General features: G+C 21.6%; 4 protein-coding genes across 4 annotated transcripts; all 4 read right to left on the reverse strand. All coding sequences in view use genetic code 6, as the record gives it.

The window, feature by feature from the left end:
• Window positions 1–1,675: 1,675 nt before the first annotated feature.
• TTHERM_00812840 (hypothetical protein) lies at window positions 1,676–1,987 on the reverse strand (the record flags this gene model as incomplete). The annotated part of the gene is made up of 1 exon (XM_001008612.2): window positions 1,676–1,987. The coding sequence occupies exon 1, from the start codon at window positions 1,907–1,909 to the stop codon at window positions 1,676–1,678; it is 234 nt and encodes a 77-aa protein (XP_001008612.1). The 5' UTR covers window positions 1,910–1,987.
• A 3,846-nt stretch (window positions 1,988–5,833) lies between these two features.
• On the reverse strand, window positions 5,834–13,752 carry TTHERM_00812870 (hypothetical protein; the record flags this gene model as incomplete). Its single annotated transcript, XM_001008615.2, has 7 exons — window positions 13,377–13,752; window positions 11,739–13,285; window positions 9,809–11,256; window positions 9,311–9,412; window positions 8,937–9,242; window positions 6,989–7,432; window positions 5,834–6,359 (listed from the first exon to the last, which is right to left on the reverse strand). Exons 1-7 carry the CDS (start codon window positions 13,648–13,650, stop codon window positions 5,834–5,836), a joined length of 4,647 nt encoding a protein of 1,548 aa, XP_001008615.2. The 5' UTR covers window positions 13,651–13,752.
• Window positions 13,753–15,253: 1,501 nt separating this feature from the next.
• Window positions 15,254–16,088, reverse strand: TTHERM_00812880 (transmembrane protein, putative; the record flags this gene model as incomplete). The annotated part of the gene is made up of 3 exons (XM_001008616.2): window positions 15,254–15,402; window positions 15,453–15,508; window positions 15,562–16,088. The coding sequence occupies 3 exons, from the start codon at window positions 16,086–16,088 to the stop codon at window positions 15,254–15,256; spliced, it is 732 nt and encodes a 243-aa protein (XP_001008616.2).
• Window positions 16,089–17,766: 1,678 nt separating this feature from the next.
• TTHERM_00812890 (transmembrane protein, putative) lies at window positions 17,767–18,666 on the reverse strand (the record flags this gene model as incomplete). Its single annotated transcript, XM_001008617.3, has 1 exon — window positions 17,767–18,666. One exon carries the CDS (start codon window positions 18,664–18,666, stop codon window positions 17,767–17,769), a length of 900 nt encoding a protein of 299 aa, XP_001008617.1.
• Between the last annotated feature and the right edge of the window lie 1,518 nt (window positions 18,667–20,184).

Genomic DNA, 20,184 nt, shown 5'->3' on the forward strand with positions numbered 1-20,184 from the left:
TTAAACTGAAAGAATTAATGCATTCCTTTGATTAGAAAACAAATATTATAAAACTTGATTTGCTTACAATAAAAAGCTTAACAATCTTAATAAAAAATTAGTAATGAATTTTATAAAATGTTTGAAATATAAAAAATAAAGTTAATATGGAAATCAAAGCAGAAACAAATTTTAATTAAAATTAAATAACATAACAGTAAATTTTTCTAGAAATCTTAATAAATTTTCATTTAAGAAATTGATCTAATTTTTTCTTTAAAAATATAGAAATCTCAAGTGATGAAAATAGATGTAAATTTTAAATATATTCATTTAATAGTAAAAAAAATTACTGAATTATATTTATATTTTTTAAATTTTCTATTCCTAACATAAAATGATATATTCTTACACAACTAATAGCATTTTGTTAAAGATAAAAAAATTTTTAAATATTTTGGATATTAATGTTATTTGATGGCATAAAATGAAAATACAATAGTAAACATTTTTCAATTTCTATTGTAGACTTTGATTTTTATTAATTCTTTAGAGATGTTTAAGCTAAATAACTTATTAGTTAAGTTAATTTTTAAAAAAATATTCTTTGATTGCTAATCAATTTAATATACAATAAAATAAGTAGTGGTAAAAAAAAAATTTGCAAGTCATCTAGTTTTACTGGTGCTTCATAGAAATATTTGTTAATTTAAATTAGTTGGAGTTGATTATCAAATAAAATAAAAGCTTTAGAATCATTCAAATATTTGAAGAAACATATTGTAATTTAAATTAAATATCTTGAAAATATTGTTCATTGATCAATTTATAAATAGATTATAGGTTGATTTCTCATTATAATTTTACAATTTTGTAAAGAAAAATTTTCAAAATTCAAAACAAATCTCTCTCTTAAATAACCTGAGAAAAATAAGTAAAAGGGGATTACATAATTAATTTTTGAAAGCCTGTTTTTTAATAAAATGTTTTCTAAATTACAATTTTTAACAAAAATCAAAGTTCTATTTGCTATTTTTTCTTGTAAAATAAAAAAATAAAAGTTATAAATACCTTTAAATAGTTATAAAACAAACATGTAAAGTTTATTAACAACTAATTTTGAGAATATGCTTAGATATGTTAAAAATCCATGCTTTTAAGTGCAAAACTGCGATTAGTATTTAATTAATAGATTGTGGATATAAATCAATTAAAAATTGAGAAAGAGAGAATGAATGAAATAGTTGAATATTTAAGAATTGTATATCAATAAGAATACAATAAATATATAAGCCTTATTTACAAATAAATTTATATGAATTGTTTAATATTTTCATAGGTTAGTGATTTAATTTTTAAGTAAATGAATGTATGATTTTTAATTTATTGAAGATTTATTTAGAATTTTGTTTGATTGATCAAATGAGAAATTGTTTAGAATAAATTTTAGTATTAATATTGGTTGTTTGATAAATTTTGGATGAATGAACGAATGTGCCAGCTTTTTTATTTGGAGACACTGATTAGAGAAAGATGAGATTCTTGATTTAATAGTTAGTTAGTTATTTGAGAAATTATTTTTTTAAAATTTGTTCAAGTTTAATTTATAATATAAGTGATTGATTGTTCTAGTCTTCATAAAATATTTTGATTTGAGCCTATATTGGATGAGGTTCAAAGCATTAATATGTTTTTTTCAATAATTTTATTCTTGAGAAGATTCCAAACTGTGGAAAGAATTTATTTTTTCATTAGAGTTTTATCTTTTAAAGTTGAGGGTAATATTTCTAGTAGTCTTAACTCTCATACCAAGAATTTTAGTTTAGAAGTCTTCAATTTAATCTTCGATTTATTAGTCTTCTTCCATTTCAGACTCATAAAATTAAAAGACGATTTCAGGTTTCTTGAAGGTGGCTTAGTTGGAATTCATTTTATTTTTTAAAGATTGTTTTGTTTTTTGTGAGTTAATTTTTTATTATGTTTACTTTTTTTGTTTTTTAATTTAATTAAATTAATTAATTATATCCAAAAAGGGCTTGCCAGCTTTTGAATAATTGGATATATTATTTCTTTGAATGTCTTCTAATTGCAATTACGCAATCAAAAGATTTTACTTTGTTATAAATTATTGCCGAAAATTTTACTAGCTAAAAATTAATTAAAAATTGTATGAATTTTGTTTGGGGAGCATAGGGGGTAATTAATTAATTAATTAATTCATAATCAATCATCAAAAGGTCATTTGATATTTAACTAACTTGCTTGATCACAACCTTTTCTAATAATAATGAATATTGAGTAACTTTAGGCTTCTGAGTCTATTCTTTCATATCAGATAAAATCAAAAGTTAATAAATGCAAATATATCATCTTTTATTAGGTGAATTTTTCTGATACTTAAAGAATACTCATCTTTTTTATAGTAAACTATCCAAATATCTGGCTCAATCAATTCAGATATAATAACATTCAAATAAACGAAAAAATAATAATCAATATCAATTAATTTTTTTTCTCTGTCAAATATTATTTCGTTGATATAAAAGATACTTTCTAATTCATATTGAAAGGAGAATTAAAAGAGTAAACTAAAGCTAATTTATTTATTAGTATATCCAACAATTTAAATTACAGAGAATCTGACCAAGTACTCTACTAAACGATAATTGATAAATAATTATAAGCATAGAAAGGCATTCAATTAATTTGCAGAGCAATACCAATAATAAAATACCATCATCCATCAAATGAATGATATTTTCATTAAACTTTTCTTAATTAAATTTCTCAAATATATTGACACTTTATTTTCTTATTTATAATTTTCATAGCTTAATTTAGAGCCAGCCGCAGAGGTAGTTTGATCGATTCTGATAAATGTAGAATAAGCATGCAAATAAATTGACTCTATATAGGATTTAAACTCTAAAAGCACTACTCAGTTATGATAAAATCCACTAAATTTCAACAACTAAATACTTTATTTAACGCAGTCTCAATTTTAGCATTTATAGATTTGAGAGAAATTCAAAAAATATTTAGCATGTGTTAAATAAATCTTTAAAAATAAAAGAATATATGAGGATCTTTAGAAACAAATTATCTATATTGTTTTTTATTGCTTTTCAAATCAAATAAAATCTAAAATCAAATTTTACAGACTACATTTGAAATGTTTATAGTAACTTACAATAGTATTAGCTATCCTCAAATAATTTTTCAGTAGTTTACAATACATAAATAGTAACTATTTTCAAATCATTAAATTATGTTTTTATACAAATATTCATTTAAATTACAAAGGAATTTAGAAAAGCCTTAAAGTTAATTTGAGTTTTTATGCTTTCTTTCTAAATGTTTATATTTTCAAAACTGTAAACATGGATTATAAAAGCATTTGCTATTATAATAATTGAGATAGATTTGTTAATAAAAATTAAAATAGCTGCAAAAGTTGGCTTTAACCTTCTTCATTTAAATCTGCTTTTTACCTCAATTGAGATATAGCTTAAATAGCACTATCAGCGAGCTGGTTAAGTAATTTATGTTTTAACTGCACGGGTTTTATAATAAATGAATTATAAATCAAAAAATCAAATAGAATATGAGTATATTTACTAGTATTTAAATTTTCAATATAAATATATTCATTTTTATTTCCTGTAAGCTCAATGTATTAACTACTGTAAAAAATGTGGACTGTTCTAGCTTATATTGGTATAAGCATAAGTATAAATATTTCTCTATTACTATTCATTTAATCAAATATAAATACAATTATCACCTATACATTAAATTTATACTCCTGTTTTAAAAATATTCTTTTTACAGTTGAACTAGCTATTTTTCATAGAGTTCTCATTGAAATTAATAAGCTTACAATATTTTAAATTTAGAGCTCTAAGTAAATATCACTAAAGGCATAAATTAAACCTATTCAAAAATAGACTCTACCCTCTAACAAAAAAAAAAACAAAATATAAAACTAAATAATAATATTTATCACTGTAAACTATAATACTTTAGCTTCATTTAACAAATATATTTCAATTGCTCAAGTTTTAATAATCACAATACTATTTAGTGAGATTATGGAAAATAATTTCTTCTCCTCCTAATCGTTAGATAAAAGATTTTAAAAAATAATATAGTCATTATCGTTGTTTGATTGTTTAAAAATAATGAATTAATTAAAAAACTGAATTGATTGTTTTTTATCAATTGATGATTGTTTACTTATTTTATTGTTGTAAAAAAATAAAAAGAAATGATGTATTTATCTTTATTTTTACACAAATTATTTAATTACATTTAGAAATTTCTATGTTTTTTATTACTTTTCTTGCTTTTATTCATTTTGTTACCTTCATCAATTACATTATTAAATTTTAGAACACATATCAGAAAAGACTTTAATATTTAAATAAACGTATTAATTATAATAACTTGTAACATAAGTCTTTTTAGATTCTAATTTGAAATTAGATTCTCAAAAAAATTTAAATTATTTCTTTCTTTATCGAAGCTGTCTGTAATTTATTCGGTTATGTTAACTAAATAATACCTTCATGAATATTTAATGAAATTTGAATGAATTATTAATAAGAATATTTCTAATTAATACCCAGCCTCCTATCTATTTACTTATTTATTTTTATTTATGTATTTATCTATCTATATATTTATCAATTAATTAGTGTATTTTCTTTTTATGGTATTTGCCAAACGCTAAGTTAGATTTTATTAATCAGTTTGAAATAATATTTTTTATTTTATTGAAATAAGTTAATAAATATTAGAATGCGTTATTTAACTTTAATTTGATTCGAAAATACAATAAAATTCTATATTAATATAAATGCTAAAAATTGCAAGAGAATAAAAAAAATTCATTAATACTATTCTAATAAACAATATGAAGTTTAATTAAGCATAAGGGATATTGATTAGTCCTTCAAAATTGACTATTATATATTTTAGTTTTAGTAATAAGTGGAATTACTATTTTTAGAATTGGTTTATCAGTTAGAAGCACTAAATAATTATTAGATAAGGGTAAAGACACTTAATAGAAGCTTGAAAATTGAATAATAGGTAATATGCTTTGAATCTACCTTATTACTTGAATTCAATATTTAATTCTTACTTAAGTTATGGCTGTAAGTATATTTTAGCGTTGGTTTTGGACAAATATTTTGAAATATTAATGATTATCTATAAGGAAATATATATAAATACCTTGAATAATAAAAAACCTATCAAAGTGAATGGTAAAAATTGAATTAAAAGCTTTTTAATAATCGAATAGATTTAATAAATCAATAAAATGATGCTAATTTGATTATTCTAACCAATATACACGAAGATGTGAAATTCAATTTCGCTTAAGAAATATAACAAAACGCTTATGTTTTTTATTTATTTTGGTAAAAAAAATAAATGGCTTTTAAAAAAACTTAAATAATTAATTTAATAAGGTAAGTAATTGTAACATTATAGACCTAATGAAATAAAAATTAATATAATTCATAAGATTTAGATTGTATAATAGAAACATACATAAATACTATAAATATTTTGAGATTTTATATATTAACTAATCGTTAATGATGTAATTTTTTGCGTTTTTGGTTGCAAATAGATAAATACAAATATTGGTTGAATGATTAATTAATTATTTATATATTGATATTTCTCTGTTTAAATCTAATACCAATTAACTATTTATCAATTGATAAATTTTATTGGCTATTATATGTTTTACAGAGCTCTTTAGGCAAAGTAATTAGTAGCATGTTTATGCTGGATTGAATTGAATTTTTAAAAATCTTGGTAAATTTAATTTAATTTATTTTCATTTTTAGGATATTTTTTGTATAATAGAACGAAGATTTTGTATGCTTTCAATAATTTATTTTGTTTGATGACTTTCCTTTCCATGAAATCTAATGCATTCTTGTAATGCCTATTCGTACATTTAAAGAGATTGCACGAATTTCTAGGATACACTGAGCGAACTAGCAAGATTACACATTACTAAAATAAGCTAATTCTTAGTACTATCTTGTAATTTTAGTTCTGGATATATTTCTTATAGAGCTTTTTAATAGTAATAGATCGAACCATCAATTAATTTGAATTTTCTTAGCAAATTACCTACTTCGTTTGCAATAATGAAGCAACTTTCTTTATTTTTGTATTCATTTATAATTTCTTTTAATTTATTTTCATATAATTCATATTTTTCATTTATTTATGCTTCTAAGCACAGCTCCAATATGATTAAGATTATCTTCAAGTGCTTTATATCATAAATTTTTACACTCATTTTTTAATACATCTGCAAGACTGCTTCATATATTTCTACACTTGAATTTAGTCTATATTTAAAAATAAGTAAATGAATAAATGACTCTCTAATTGAAATCATTTATTGAAAAATCTATAAAAAACTATTTAGTTATTACCAACTTCTTTTAAGAATTGGAATGCTTTATTACAACTAAGAAGAATAAAATTTTCAATATAATTTCAAATGTATATTTTCATTTAATTTAAAGAATTTAATATCAAATTTTAAAATATTTTTAGATGGTTGAAGTTTTTGCTTGAATGATTATTTAATTATTATATTCATAGTATTTAATTTGCAAAATTCATGGTTAATACTTTTAAATCAATAAATATATTTAATGGATTAATTATTAGCTTTTCTTAAATTCAAGTGTAACTTGCTTAGCCTTAACTTGATTAAATCAATCAATAATTAAAGTAATGATATAAGTTTCCTATAAATAAAGAAGAAATTTGATTTTGTAAGCTTAAAAAGTGCTATAACAATCAGATTTTAAATTCATATGCATTATTCTCAGTTAGAACGAAAGATTAAAAATAATATAAAATTTGAATAATAAAGAAAATTATAAAATTGGCATAAATTTGTGTGTAAATTAAATATTTATAGGTAAGTTCAAAAAACCAGTAAAGAAAACTATTTATAAAAATTTACTTTTTTTGTTTATAGTAAATCTTTGCAATAGATAGCAAACAATCAGTGGCTTATTAGCAATACTTGCCTTTAAGCTAAATGATTATGTTATACGCATCTAAAAAATTAGAAGATGCTGCTTAATATTCTTCTATTTTAACAAGGAACTTTCCTTATTCCGCTAGAAGCAATGCAATCCTTTCTTAGTATTTGTAATCATCCAAATTTTTTAGAATTTTTATTGCATGCTGAAGCTTCTCAACTGATTCTACAAAATTGTTCTATTTGGATTTTATTTTGGCTGATTCTTCATAGATTTCAGATAGCGTAACAAAGTCTTCTTTTCTATGAATTTTAAATTGTAATTCTGAATATTTTAAAGCCTCGTCAAGTTATTTTTCAGCTTCAGACTCCTAATGGAGTAGGGTAAAGCACTATGCTTTTCTTTTGAATGCAAGAAGTATCCTGGATTTATTAAAATAGAAAAAAATTCAATTTTTAATTGATTTTGATTGAGTAAAAAATAGTAATTTATTTTCTGAAAGAATCTGATAAAACAATTTATTTATTTAATTGTATTTGGCTTTAAAGATGTAAAAGTAATGCTTATAATTAGTACTATTTTAGATTTATTATTAGTATAATTCCTTATTTTCAAAATTTAAATTTATGTTTAAGAAGGTCTTCTATTCTAATAAATCTTGAAATAGAATCTTAAAAAGTTAAATGATAGGCAAGCAAATAAACAAATTTAATTACAGTGATTTAAATATTTAAGATAATAAAATCTTTTCTAGAAAAAATCTAACCATAAAATATTTAATCCTTTTACTTTACCTTAAAATATTTAGTTGCTTAATTAATATTTTGATTACAATATGTGAAAGTCTTATCAATTTATTGCAAAATTTAATATCTTTGATAAAGATAATCTTAGTGTTAATAATTCAATTTATGTTTTTCTCTAAAAAATAATTAAAAACATAAGAAAACTAACAAGTATTTTTTGTTTTGCTTTATCTTCATTTTTAAAAATAAAATTCATGTAAATTTTTGAACCTTATTTATTTAATCTATTTGATTGCTATACGTAATTTCTCTATTTCTTATTTAAATTTCAAATTATGATTAGAATAAATAGCAAATTTTTAAAAACTCTTTAAAGACTACATATTAAAATATAATTTGGTTAGATAGTTTGGTTATTTTATAGATTTTCATATTGCTTTTTTATGTTTATTGTTAGACATTTATGTTTTATTTTAAATTTTATCAAGTAAAGTCTACATTTTTAAATATTTTAGATTTTATCAATTAAAGTCTACATTTTTAAATATTTTAAATCATATTTGAATCTTAAAAGTCTACAATTAATTCAGCAATTAAATATTGATTATTTACTATAAAGCTATCAAAACGAATGCTTCACCATATAAATTGTTAAGAATATCTTGTAAAATGATAGTGTATGTAATATTAATCATATTATATTTATTATTATAGTTAAATAAATAATAATAATATATTGATAAAATAATGCAGTAAATATAATTAACAGAAATCACGAAAGGTGCATTTTAAAAATAAAAGATATTTTTATGTTAAAAAAACAAAATAGCTAAGTATGATGCTTGTTGTATGGGTATTTTTAAATAAAAAAATGTTTAGTTATTGAATTGTAGGCTTTGGAGTCAAGTGCTTTATTTATCACTAAATTACTTTAAATAAATTAAGATTCTTTAGGGATTTAGCGAGGGTTTATTGAATTAAAAACAAAATTTATATTTAAATAAGTAATATTCTTATTTATTATTTTATGAAAATGTAAATAAAAATACTTTTGAGTAGTAAAGATTTTATTTAAAAAAAGAATTGAAGTTTTTTATTTTTTTATTGTTTTTTATTCGTTCTCATTCAGATATTAATTAATATTTTAGAATTAAAATAGCATTTATTGAAACTAATTTACTTTGTATTTTAATGATTTTTGAGGATTGGAATGATTTCATTAAGATATTTTATGGCCTATTTATAGTCTTTTATTTTCATAAAGCATTAAACTAGCTTCATGACTATTTCTATTTCTTCTTGTGACTGAATTTGCTGCTTTTTAGATTCTACATCAAGCAATCCATTTTTATGTGTTCTTGTCAGATCAAGGAGTTTTTATAAAATGACTATACATTTTTCCTATTGACTCTCCTCTTCTAAAATAGAAGAAGCGTAATAATTAAATATCTTGAAGCAGTATGTTAAAATTTTTGAGTCTTCAAATCTAATTAATCATAAAAAATATATACGTTAGTTGTAATTTTCTATAAGTTAGTGAAATAATTATTTTACTTAAAATTTGTGTATTAATTGTAGAACAGTGAGCACACTCTCTGCAAATCTATTAGCCTTTAAGAATTGTAGAGACATTCTATGAGGAGATAATACATATATCTTATTTTACAAAATTATTTATTGTTTGTTTAAAAGTGTGAGGAGTAAGTTTAAAAAATTAATTTCAGAAAATGTATAAACATTTGTAACAATGTGTAAACTTCTCATTTATGCTCAAATGAATATCAAATTGAATTCTCAAATAAATTATGATGTTTGTTTGATTGATTGATTGATAATAAACTAATTTTACAGATAAAAAATTAAGAAAATCTTTTTAAATAATAATTTCAAGGAGTAAATGAATCAACCAATCACATTTAATTAAATTAAAGTATAAAATTCTATTTATGATATTGTTACAATTTATCGAATATCTTATTGATAAATTAATAAATAAATAAATTTTGTAAGATATTAGATGTTTTTTCATCAAGTTAATAAAATATATCTTACACTTTGTGGGGATCATAGGTTGGAATATCATCACTATTTTCTTTCAAAAAGCTGTCTAGAATACGAATAGCTTCTCTTAAATTATTTTATTCTATTAGATTAAGGGCAAGCTTCTCTTTTTCGATTATCAATTTTTACAAGTTACCATTCTGGTAGTAATCTAATCTGTTTTACATTTTTTCTTTTAAGATATTTTAAATGTGCTCTTTTTGGTCTTACTTATTTTCAGTCACTATATCATTGTAGCAATAAAAATCTTAACTTAAATTACCTTCATTTTATCTTTCTTTTTAAGTGCTTATGTTGTTCCAACTTAGCCTTACTGAAGGATAGTCTCTCTTTTTTTGATAGTTGCTTTTAGTTTATGTGTAATGTGAATTTAAGTCAGATTTATTTCTAGTATGGTGGTGGAAATTGATCTAACTATTTTCTTTTTACAATTAAGCAGGTTAATTATTTTAGCTGATTAAATTTTCTTGATCTTAGTTATTTTAATCTTATAAGCTGAGTAAATTTGTGGATTTTTAATTGAAATTAAATTAGTAACATTAATTAGATCTTTAGTGACTGCATGGGTAATAAAACTAATCATTTTCAAGTTAACTTTAATAATAACAATATTTCTAGTATTCTTAATTTTAATCTTAGAAGTTATTTTAGTTTGTAACTTCATAATTGCTATTATTTAAATTATTATTTTAGTTGACACATTGGGATTAACTTTCATCATTTTACTCACCCTTAAAATTCTTTTCTATACTCAATTGCCTTGCATTTTCTTTTATTCTCTAATTAGAGTTTTTCTCTTAAAAACTATTGATGTTTTCTTTATTATCTTAACTGAAACTTTTTGTTTATCTTTAATTATACAACTAGTTTTTGCTCTCCTACTTATCATTTTAATTTTCATCATCTTCATCCTCTAGTGTCAGAAACGGCTTCTCTCTCTTCTGATTACTATTTATTTTTTTATGGGAATGACTTTTGTTACTTTGTTGTGTCTTTGGCAATTAACTTAAAGCAGAAATATCGTTGCATGACGACTCATAGTCTGTATTTTAAATCTTTTTCAACCTGGTTTCTCTGCTTGAATCCTACAAGTCACTATTATGAATTTTTCTTGAATCCTTATTGTCTACCTTAATCTATTCATAATCATATTCTTGGTCAGAGCTCTCTCCTTTTTAGTAGTAGCTTAGGCTTTTCGTTTGCTATTTTAGAGGAGTAATAACACTTTTTTTGTTGCTTGAATCTGATATCCTAAAGCTAGGCTGTATAATATTATTTTAATAAAAGCTATAATTTCCATTTTTTTATATTTGTAACGATTCTTCTTTCTCTAAATTGCCAATAGTATCTTCCTCCTCTTCCTATTTTACCTCTTAAATAGTTTGATTTATCTAAATACCATTGTTATCACTACTATCGTGATAACCATCAAAAGCTCTCTTTTTTTAAAATAAAATCAATTTATTTCTTTTTTCTATTTATTTAATTTAAGTTAATAATAATCGAAAGCAGGAAGATGAATCATTTAAGACAGTATTTTATTTTTTTTTATTGAGAATACTTTAACTTGAAAAATACAATAAAATTTCAATAGTTTATTCATATTGATTTAATTCAATCTTATAAAAAAAACAAGAGATCAAATATTTTACTTTGATATATAAATAAAAATAATTTTAATCGCTCTAATTAATTATTTATCAAATTGAATCTTAATGATATTTAATTAGTTACTATTAAATTAAATTTGAGTTAATAGCAATTCGGTTTTTTTTAATGTTTTAATATATTTGTTTGCTAAATAACTATTGTAAAAAATTGAATTAGTTATTTTATTTTAAATTCTCATAATTAATTCTATATTAATAAATTGCTAAAAAAAAAAAAATCTAAGTTTTATTTTATAAAAATGAATATTTACTTAATTAGCCTACTCAACTGAAGAGACGTCTGAAACATTATCAGTTTAGTTATAGTCCTTATTTTGTTGAGGTCTTTTATTGTCATACTAATTTATAGAAGAACCATTGATATTATTATAATTGAGATCATGCATGAGTATTTATTTGAGGCAGTTAACTTCGTTTTTTGAAATATTTGCATAGCTCATATTGCTCTCTTCTTACTAAGAAGACATTTAGGAGTTGCTATGGCTACCTTTATATTACTCTATTTAATAGTTTTCAGGAGAGAGCTAGCGAGACACCATACAGTTTGTGTTTTCCCTTGTTTAAAATTAAGAATTCTTACTTGATCTACTGTTTTTTCTTTTGCAGAGTGAGTGTTCAGGAGAACTTCTTCCTGTACATTTTTCGAGCTAAAAATTGCTTGGAATATGATTGTTAGTAAGTGTAGTAGTTTATCCAATCGAATCTTTACAATTCACGTGTGTATTTGTGTTAGATACTGATGTGGAATTTACAATACCTACCTTGTTTTAATTTGCATAGCTATTTTCCAATATTTCTGCGAAAACCTACAAATCGCTCCTTTACAAAAGTCTATTAGAATTTGGACGACTATTTCTTTTAGTTAGGAAATCTGTTTCGTTGTTCTTAGTAATTGAGAATTCTAAGTTTGTTGTGTTTTTATTTAAAAAGTTAGTGTCTTCTTATAGACTTCTGTCATGGGATTAGTTAATTTATTTGATTTTATTGACCTTATTTTATTCATATTCTGCAAAATATTAGCTGTTCCTTCCAAGGATTTCGTTAAAAATTCTATCTTCATCTTTAGATGTTTTTAACTATTAAATTTACTTTTCGTTTTCTTTTTATAATTTTTGAATGTTAATCTGTGAAGTTTCATTATCAGATTTCACTATGCTTGAATAGTATTTATTATCATCATCAACAGTTGCAGCAGCAGTTGCTGTAGAAATAGCTTCATTCTAGTAGTTTATGCTTTATCTTGTTATATTCGAATGCACTGGGTATTCATTTGATTCGAATTAACTGTAATTTGTGTTCTTTGGTGACTGCTTTGATGAATGCATTTAACTATTGTATTCCAATTAATATCTCCTGTTTGTATTTTTTTAAGATCTTGCATAGACAGAAGGACTAGCTGAAGAAGAAGTATTTATCTACTATTAAAGTAATTATTGCGATGATTTTTATATAGTTTACAAATCTTTTTCAAACTCTTTTTCTATTTTTTCTGAAATTTTAATAATTTTTTCATCTAAAGTCATGTTATTCTAAAGGTTATTCTAGTTAGTAAGTGTAGTTTAATTGCTTTCTTGTTAATCTTGCTGTGCTGAAGCAATCAGAAACTCTTTTATCCTATTCATCTCAGCATCTTTTTATTAGCTCTTAAAGACACTGTTTTATATTGATTGGCTCAAAGTTGTATCGAATCTTTCTCTTTACAAAAATCTCTTAAATAAACTCTAATACCTTGTCTAGTTTGCCTATCGATGAATGTTTTCTTCTAACTCTTAATTCCTTTCATAGTTTCTCTTTTATTCTTCATTTTTATATAAAAAGAAGCAAAATTATATCAAATATTAATTTATAAATACAATAATTAATGATATAAACAATTATTATAATTTTACCACTATTAATAAAATTGGGGACCTATCGATTATAGTCAGTTCCATCACTTATGTAATTTATTTTACTCTAAGTATCGTAGTGCAAGTTTTGTTGATCAAAACAAGTATTTTCATTTATACTATTTTAACTCTACATTATCATCGATGAAAGACTCATCTTAGGCTCGCTATTCAATTATAGCTTGGAAATTGCCATACTTTTCCCTGCACTATCTGTCAAGTTTTTAGTATCATTTTGAAATTGTTGTTGAAGATTCTTTCGCATAAATATCATAATAATGAACAAATTTGTAACAAAATATTTTTGGAATGGCTGTTTGTACCAGCTTTAATAAATATAAATAACAAGTTTAATTTAACACTATTTTGAATTTTGATAATTTAATCAAGTTAATTACAAAATTAATAATCAAATGAATGAATAATTGTTTGATTGAATTCAAAGCTATGAGATTTTCAACTGAAAAAAAATTCAAAAAGAATATCTAAATTAAAATAATGTTATTACTCCTAATCAAAAAAAAAATCTAATTTTTAACTCCAACAGCCAAATATTCAAGAATAATATTCTATTTAGAATAAATATTAATTAATTTTTGTTATAAAAATAATTTAGTAACTAAAGCAAGCAATAAATAAATATATTTATGTTTGTAGCAATTTTAAAATTATATTAAATATTTTGTTAATGATTATCCTTTAAATGATCTAGTATTTAATTTATCTAGTTGATTTTTCTTTAAAAATTAATTATTAATATTAAAATAAAATTGATAAATTAAATAAATCATTCATATTGTTTTGAATTTTAAGCTATTAAGAAAAGGATTATTAAAAAACAACTCACTATAAGTCTTCATTAATTCAAACATAATTATTTTAATGTATAAAATTTTTTCTAATGTAAAGTATAAAATGGTAAAAAAGAAAGTTTGAAAAAAAAATTATTAATATAAGAATGAATGTTCATAGTATACAATAATTAATCTGTGTTTTTAATTAAAATTTTAATCCACAAACTTTTTGTCTTAAAATATTTAATTTAATTGGGCTTGAATTGAAACTAAAATCTTATTTTTTAAAACCTAAATAGATTTTTGAAAAATGATAATATGCTCATTTATACTTATTCTTAAATAATTTTATTAAATTAAAATAATTATAAATTAAAGAGCTTTTCAATGAATAATATGTAATAGGTAAATACATATTTGAATTATTCAGTATTTATTGTCATAAAATTGATTGAATTGATAAATTTAATTATTATTTTATACAAACAATTACTCGTTTATTTACTCAATAATAGAAAAATAAATATTTATTTCTAATATTTTTAATAAATTAATGATTTTTTCACTACAGATTTACCATAATAATACTATAAATTTAATTTTATATTCAAGAAAACTTATTTTTTAACTATTTAAATTTATTAAATTATTAATTTTAGCTATGTTTAAATTTTAATTGTATTTCTCATTATTGAGGAGTGCTATTTTATTGTAGATAATTTATTTGGTTAAGTGAGTATTTTAAGTTAGGGGATTATTTTTCATTAAGATTTTGTGATCTAAATTTAAATTGAATTATATTTTAACTATTTTTATGTGAATTTGGAAATACATTGTCTTATTCATCCTAATTAAAAGATTTTGATCTTTCATATTGTTGAACTTAAACTTATTCTTTTGGTATTACAACCACTTTTGATTTATTTATTCTTAGAATATAGTAAGACGAATATTGAAAAATAGAATTCAAACTCAGGAGCCAAGTGTAGTAAGTAAAGATGACTAAGCAAACTAAATCAATTTATGGAAAATAAGCATATTATTCAAAAGAAACTAAAGCAAAATCATATTGATCTTTCAAAGTCAATCTGTTAAGGCTATTTATTTAGGAATCACTTCCTCCATAAAAATTAATATAGCAAGTTTGAGGCTAAGAATATTTATCTAAATCATAATACTATGGAATGCATATCCAGCTAGCAATTTTAACTGAAGTAAACTAGGTACAAAGTCTTTTTACTAAAAAAATAATTAAAATATGCAAATAAATTAAGTTTCATACAATTTACGGCAGTTTGAGCAACTTCATCTCCATAGATTGTTGAATTATTCATGCAACTTTTTAAATTTATTTGTAATTTATTTTTTAAGTTTTGTTTTATATAAATTACCTTCTTTATTTCTAGAAAAATACATAAGGTTAAATGGATTGTGCTATCTTCCCTTAGTTTTAATCTGAAGCACAAGCTTGTCCCAAATATTATTAACCTTCATATTCAAAGTTAACATAAAGTAGCGAGTAATTTTCATACCCAGTTTTTGCTTTGTATTAACCAATTATTTAGCAATTTTGTGCTTTTTAAAACTCTATCTTAGCAGTGTTATGAAATACACCAAAGAAGACTCCATAAAATACAGATAAACAAATTACAAATAAGAAAAAATTATAAAGGTTAAAGCAGGGAGAATAAATTTAGTTATTTCTCCACCAAATAAAATAATATAAAGCCATCAAAAGAAAGTAGATAGGGCAATAGTAAATAAGATATATTGATAAATGATTGGAGAGTTGCATCATCCCAGTCACAAACACAGCAACTAAAATAGTTTAAAATTATGTTAGGATAAAATGTGTATTTGACTCCTTATATTTATCCGCCATTGAAACCTTATTTGCATTCTTACTTGCAGTTGTCATTTTACTATTCATTATTGATCAGAAATTATTAATTTACCTCTACTTAACTCTTATTATTAAGGTTATTTAATATTTTTTGTAATTGTTTTTTATTGAATTATAAACTTTTTTATGATTTCTCCAAAGTTTTCTGTCTAAACTTTTTTATTTTTCGCATTAAATTTTTGACTAAGTTAACTTAAATCATATAGAAAAAATTTATTTTTCTATATATAACTTTTTCCAAATATAAAACAAAATGATAAATTCAATTTTTTCAATAGTTTTTAATTTCTAAAAATAAATTTTAAAGTAATTTAAATATGTTTTAAGTAATTTTTTTTAAGCTATTGAAATTTAATCTAATATTTTAAATAAATGTAGGTATTTTCAGAATAGTTTTGCTGGATAAAATTTACTTTATAGATATATCTTGCTTTGAATAGAAAGATAATTTTGAAAATTAATTATAGAAGTAAGGATTTATAAGAAGTAATTAATTTTAAAATGTAGCACTGACAATACTGTAAGTCCGCGTTATCTCGGCCTTCAGATGATAGCATTTCCGAATTCCAAGGAGTGAGTTAAAAATATTACTTAAGATGCATATGTAAATATATTTAAAATGACTAAAAATTTATATTATGGTTTATAATAAATTAAGAAAATTCAATATTTTTATGTAAAAATCTTTAAAAATTTCATTTAATTTTAATTGAAAAAAATCACTAGCTTTTATTTCCTTAAAATGTGATTTTGAAATAAATCTATACAAACATTTTTTATTGTTAAAACTGAAGTGTATTAACATCCAAATAAATAATGAAAATCATATGGAGCTGTTAATTTAGGCATATTTATAGTATTTGAAGCTATATTTATTTGTTTTAAACTTAGCATGGTTTTATACAATATTCCTTAAATTTAATCAATGAAATTCAGGTTTTGAACTCATGAAAATAAAAATCAATTACTTAAAAATCTATGAATTTGTGACAGTGCTAAAAACCTTATTTTTCTTTCTTAAGTTTAACTTTATATAATAAATAAGAATATAGAGACTTACAAGTAATTAATTGAAAACTATTAATATGAAATCTCAAATTTTATAAATAAACTGATATTATATTAAGCCTAGCAAGAATCTATGAATTATAAGTTTTACATAAAGTATAAATAGTAATAGAGTTAAATATTAATTCTTAAAATTAAAAAATAGAAAAAATCAATTTTGTTTAGAAAAAAGTCCTCATTTATTTTTATTTAGAAAAGAAAATAAAACAAAGTATAATTATTTATATATAAAAACAGTAATTAAAATTTATTTATTTATTTATTATAATAGTAAAAAAAGAATTTTTGAAAAGCTGAACATATTTATTTTATTTTTCCAAGATTTAATTAATTATAGTCAACTCATTTTAAATATTTCATTTATTAAAGATTGCTTGTTAGTAATTAAGTAAGTAAGTAAGTTATTTATTTATTTATTCTTTAAGATCAGATAAAAAGTTTTAAATTCTCAATTATTTTTTCTACTTTCTATTCTCACCTTGGCATCTTTAATGTTAGAACTATTAGATTCTTAGTTGATTTAATTATTTATATATTTATTTTTTCATTTATTCATTCACTCACTTTGAGTTTTTAATAAACTATTCTAGTAATTTTTATGTTTTTTTATTTAATTATTTAAAAATCAAAGTGTAATAGCTGATGGACGGACATTTCTTTCATAGACTCCATATATATCTGAATATGTTTTGTAGAAAGCCAGACTAAGACTACCTCCTAAGAGTAAGCTAATCAAAATACCTGTTTTTTGATTTTATCTTAAGCTTAGTAGAGAGAAGCGATAGAAAGTTTCACCAGCATAAGGATGGAGGAAAAGAATAGAGGAGTATGGGAGTATGTAGAAAATTGTTGGGATTGTTAAATATGTGAGAGTCTTGAAAGAGCTGAGAACAATTTATTGGCGCTGAAGCTTTTTTAATTGTTGACTGCAGATGCTCTCTTTTAATGTGTAGAAGTTCTCAATAGTTGAAATGGGAGTGATTTATTTTTGCAATAAAATATTCTTATTTTGAGCAGAATCAGCCATGTAGCTCTTCAAGGCATTAATGCGCTTAACAATTGATTCCTAGTCAAGAAGTGTGCTTTTGCTGTAGTTTAATTAAGCTCCTGCTTGTTACAATAAGTTGTTTTCAACAAGAAGAATTAATTTCATTACTCTTTTTTGCTTTTTAGAGTTAAGACTTTGCAAATTCTAAGTGAGAGGCTAAAGATACTAAATAAGAACATCTATGCTTTCGGCGGAGTCTATATTTCTCTTAAAAGTGATGTAATTCTTTTTGGAAAGTTTCTTATCATTCTAGGATAATTAAGAGATGTAATCTCTTAAAAATTAACTTCCTTGACAGATTTCTTCCTTGCATCTAGAATATTAATCTTAAAACTTTTAAGTTAAACTAGTGTACTTGTAGGTGCTGACGTAACCCAACTTAGTGACAGGATTAGCAGATATTAAATACTATCTAACAGCAGATTGTCTTCCAGCAGTCTTAGCTAAATTTGCACCTTATTTAATAATGTTGATCATTTCCCTTTTTTTATTAATTCTTATTTGTTTTTTTGTTTGCTTTTTATTTTTTAATAATTAATAATTCGCTAGATAATTAGTTAGAACTTTCTTTTATATTAAACGAAGAGGTAGATAGATGCTTTCTAGCAATAAAGAAAGAGCTAGAAATTTTATGTTTTCCTTTTTCTTTTCCTGATCATAAAAAGTAAATGCCTCGATCAACTGGTTGATTGATTAATTAATTAATTCATTATCTGATTTAAGAAAATAGGTTAAGTATCGCAAATTATTTCAACATACATTGAAGTGTATTTAAATATTTGAAATAGAAGAAATAAGGGATCATGATAAATTTTCTAAAAGAAAAATTATTTGAAATGCTTAAGAAGTGAATTAGTTAATTATTAATCGTGTTATCAAAATATTGCCAAGCTAGCAATCAAAAATTTCTAAATTTCTTCGAAAATTTATTTATAAAAGAAATATTCATCATGATCTGGATAAATAAATCAAAATTTTAAAATATAAATTGCACAGATAATTCTTATTCTATTTCAACTGACCTCAATTAAAGTTGAGTTTATATTTTTGGAGCATAAGTATTGAAAATAATTCATTTAAGATACATATTCAATAAAAAATAAATAATTATTTGGATAAATATTTTAATTTTAAAACAATTCAGAATAATATAAATAATCTTTTAACCAAAAATATGCTTCAATAATTATTTTTTGTTTGCAGTTTTTTAAATTAGTTAATTTTAAATAAGAAAATGAAAAGATAAATTGAATTATAATTTAAAATATTTTAATAATGTCTTTATTCTTATTTAAATTTCTTTTAATTCATTCATTTCATTAAGAGGAACACTAAATAAGTATTTATCTAGCTTATAAATTACTTAAGATTTCTTTTATTTCTAGAAATCTTTTATTATAATTAATTTATTTTTGATATTGTTGCTTACTATCTTTCTTTTTTTAATTTTTGTTGTCTAGATCAATTAATTATAAAAGTCTAATAAATATAAATATTTCACCCTTTCAATATTAAATTACTTTTTAGGAAAATCAATAATTTAATTTCTTTTTAAAATATTTTTTAAAATTTAAAGTATCTTTTTATTTTCTAAAATTTCTTATAAAAAATAAGATAAATTTTTAATTAAAAAAATTATAATTTAAGGCAATAAAAAGAATTTATGTTTGATCCTTTCATAAAATATGTTTTATTTTTTTATTTTATTTTAGAAAATTTTTATATTTTTATTTCATTTATTTTAACTTAATAAATCTAGTTTCTGGTTTTGCTTTAAAATTATATATTTTAACATATATCTAATGATTAAATAAAGATGAAGATTATTTTAATGGAAATATTTAATAAAGAATAAGATGTTTTAAAAATATGGTAATAATTTTCATAATTATAGCAAAATTAACTTAAAAATTTGTTAATTTCTTTAAGAACTGAAAGACAGGAAGGAATATTTTATGTTTATTTGAAGTATTTTAAAATTCTTTTTAAATAATT

This window comes from Tetrahymena thermophila (assembly GCF_000189635.1).
Source record: "Tetrahymena thermophila SB210 genomic scaffold scf_8254799, whole genome shotgun sequence".
Taxonomy (NCBI): Eukaryota; Ciliophora; class Oligohymenophorea; order Hymenostomatida; family Tetrahymenidae; genus Tetrahymena; species Tetrahymena thermophila.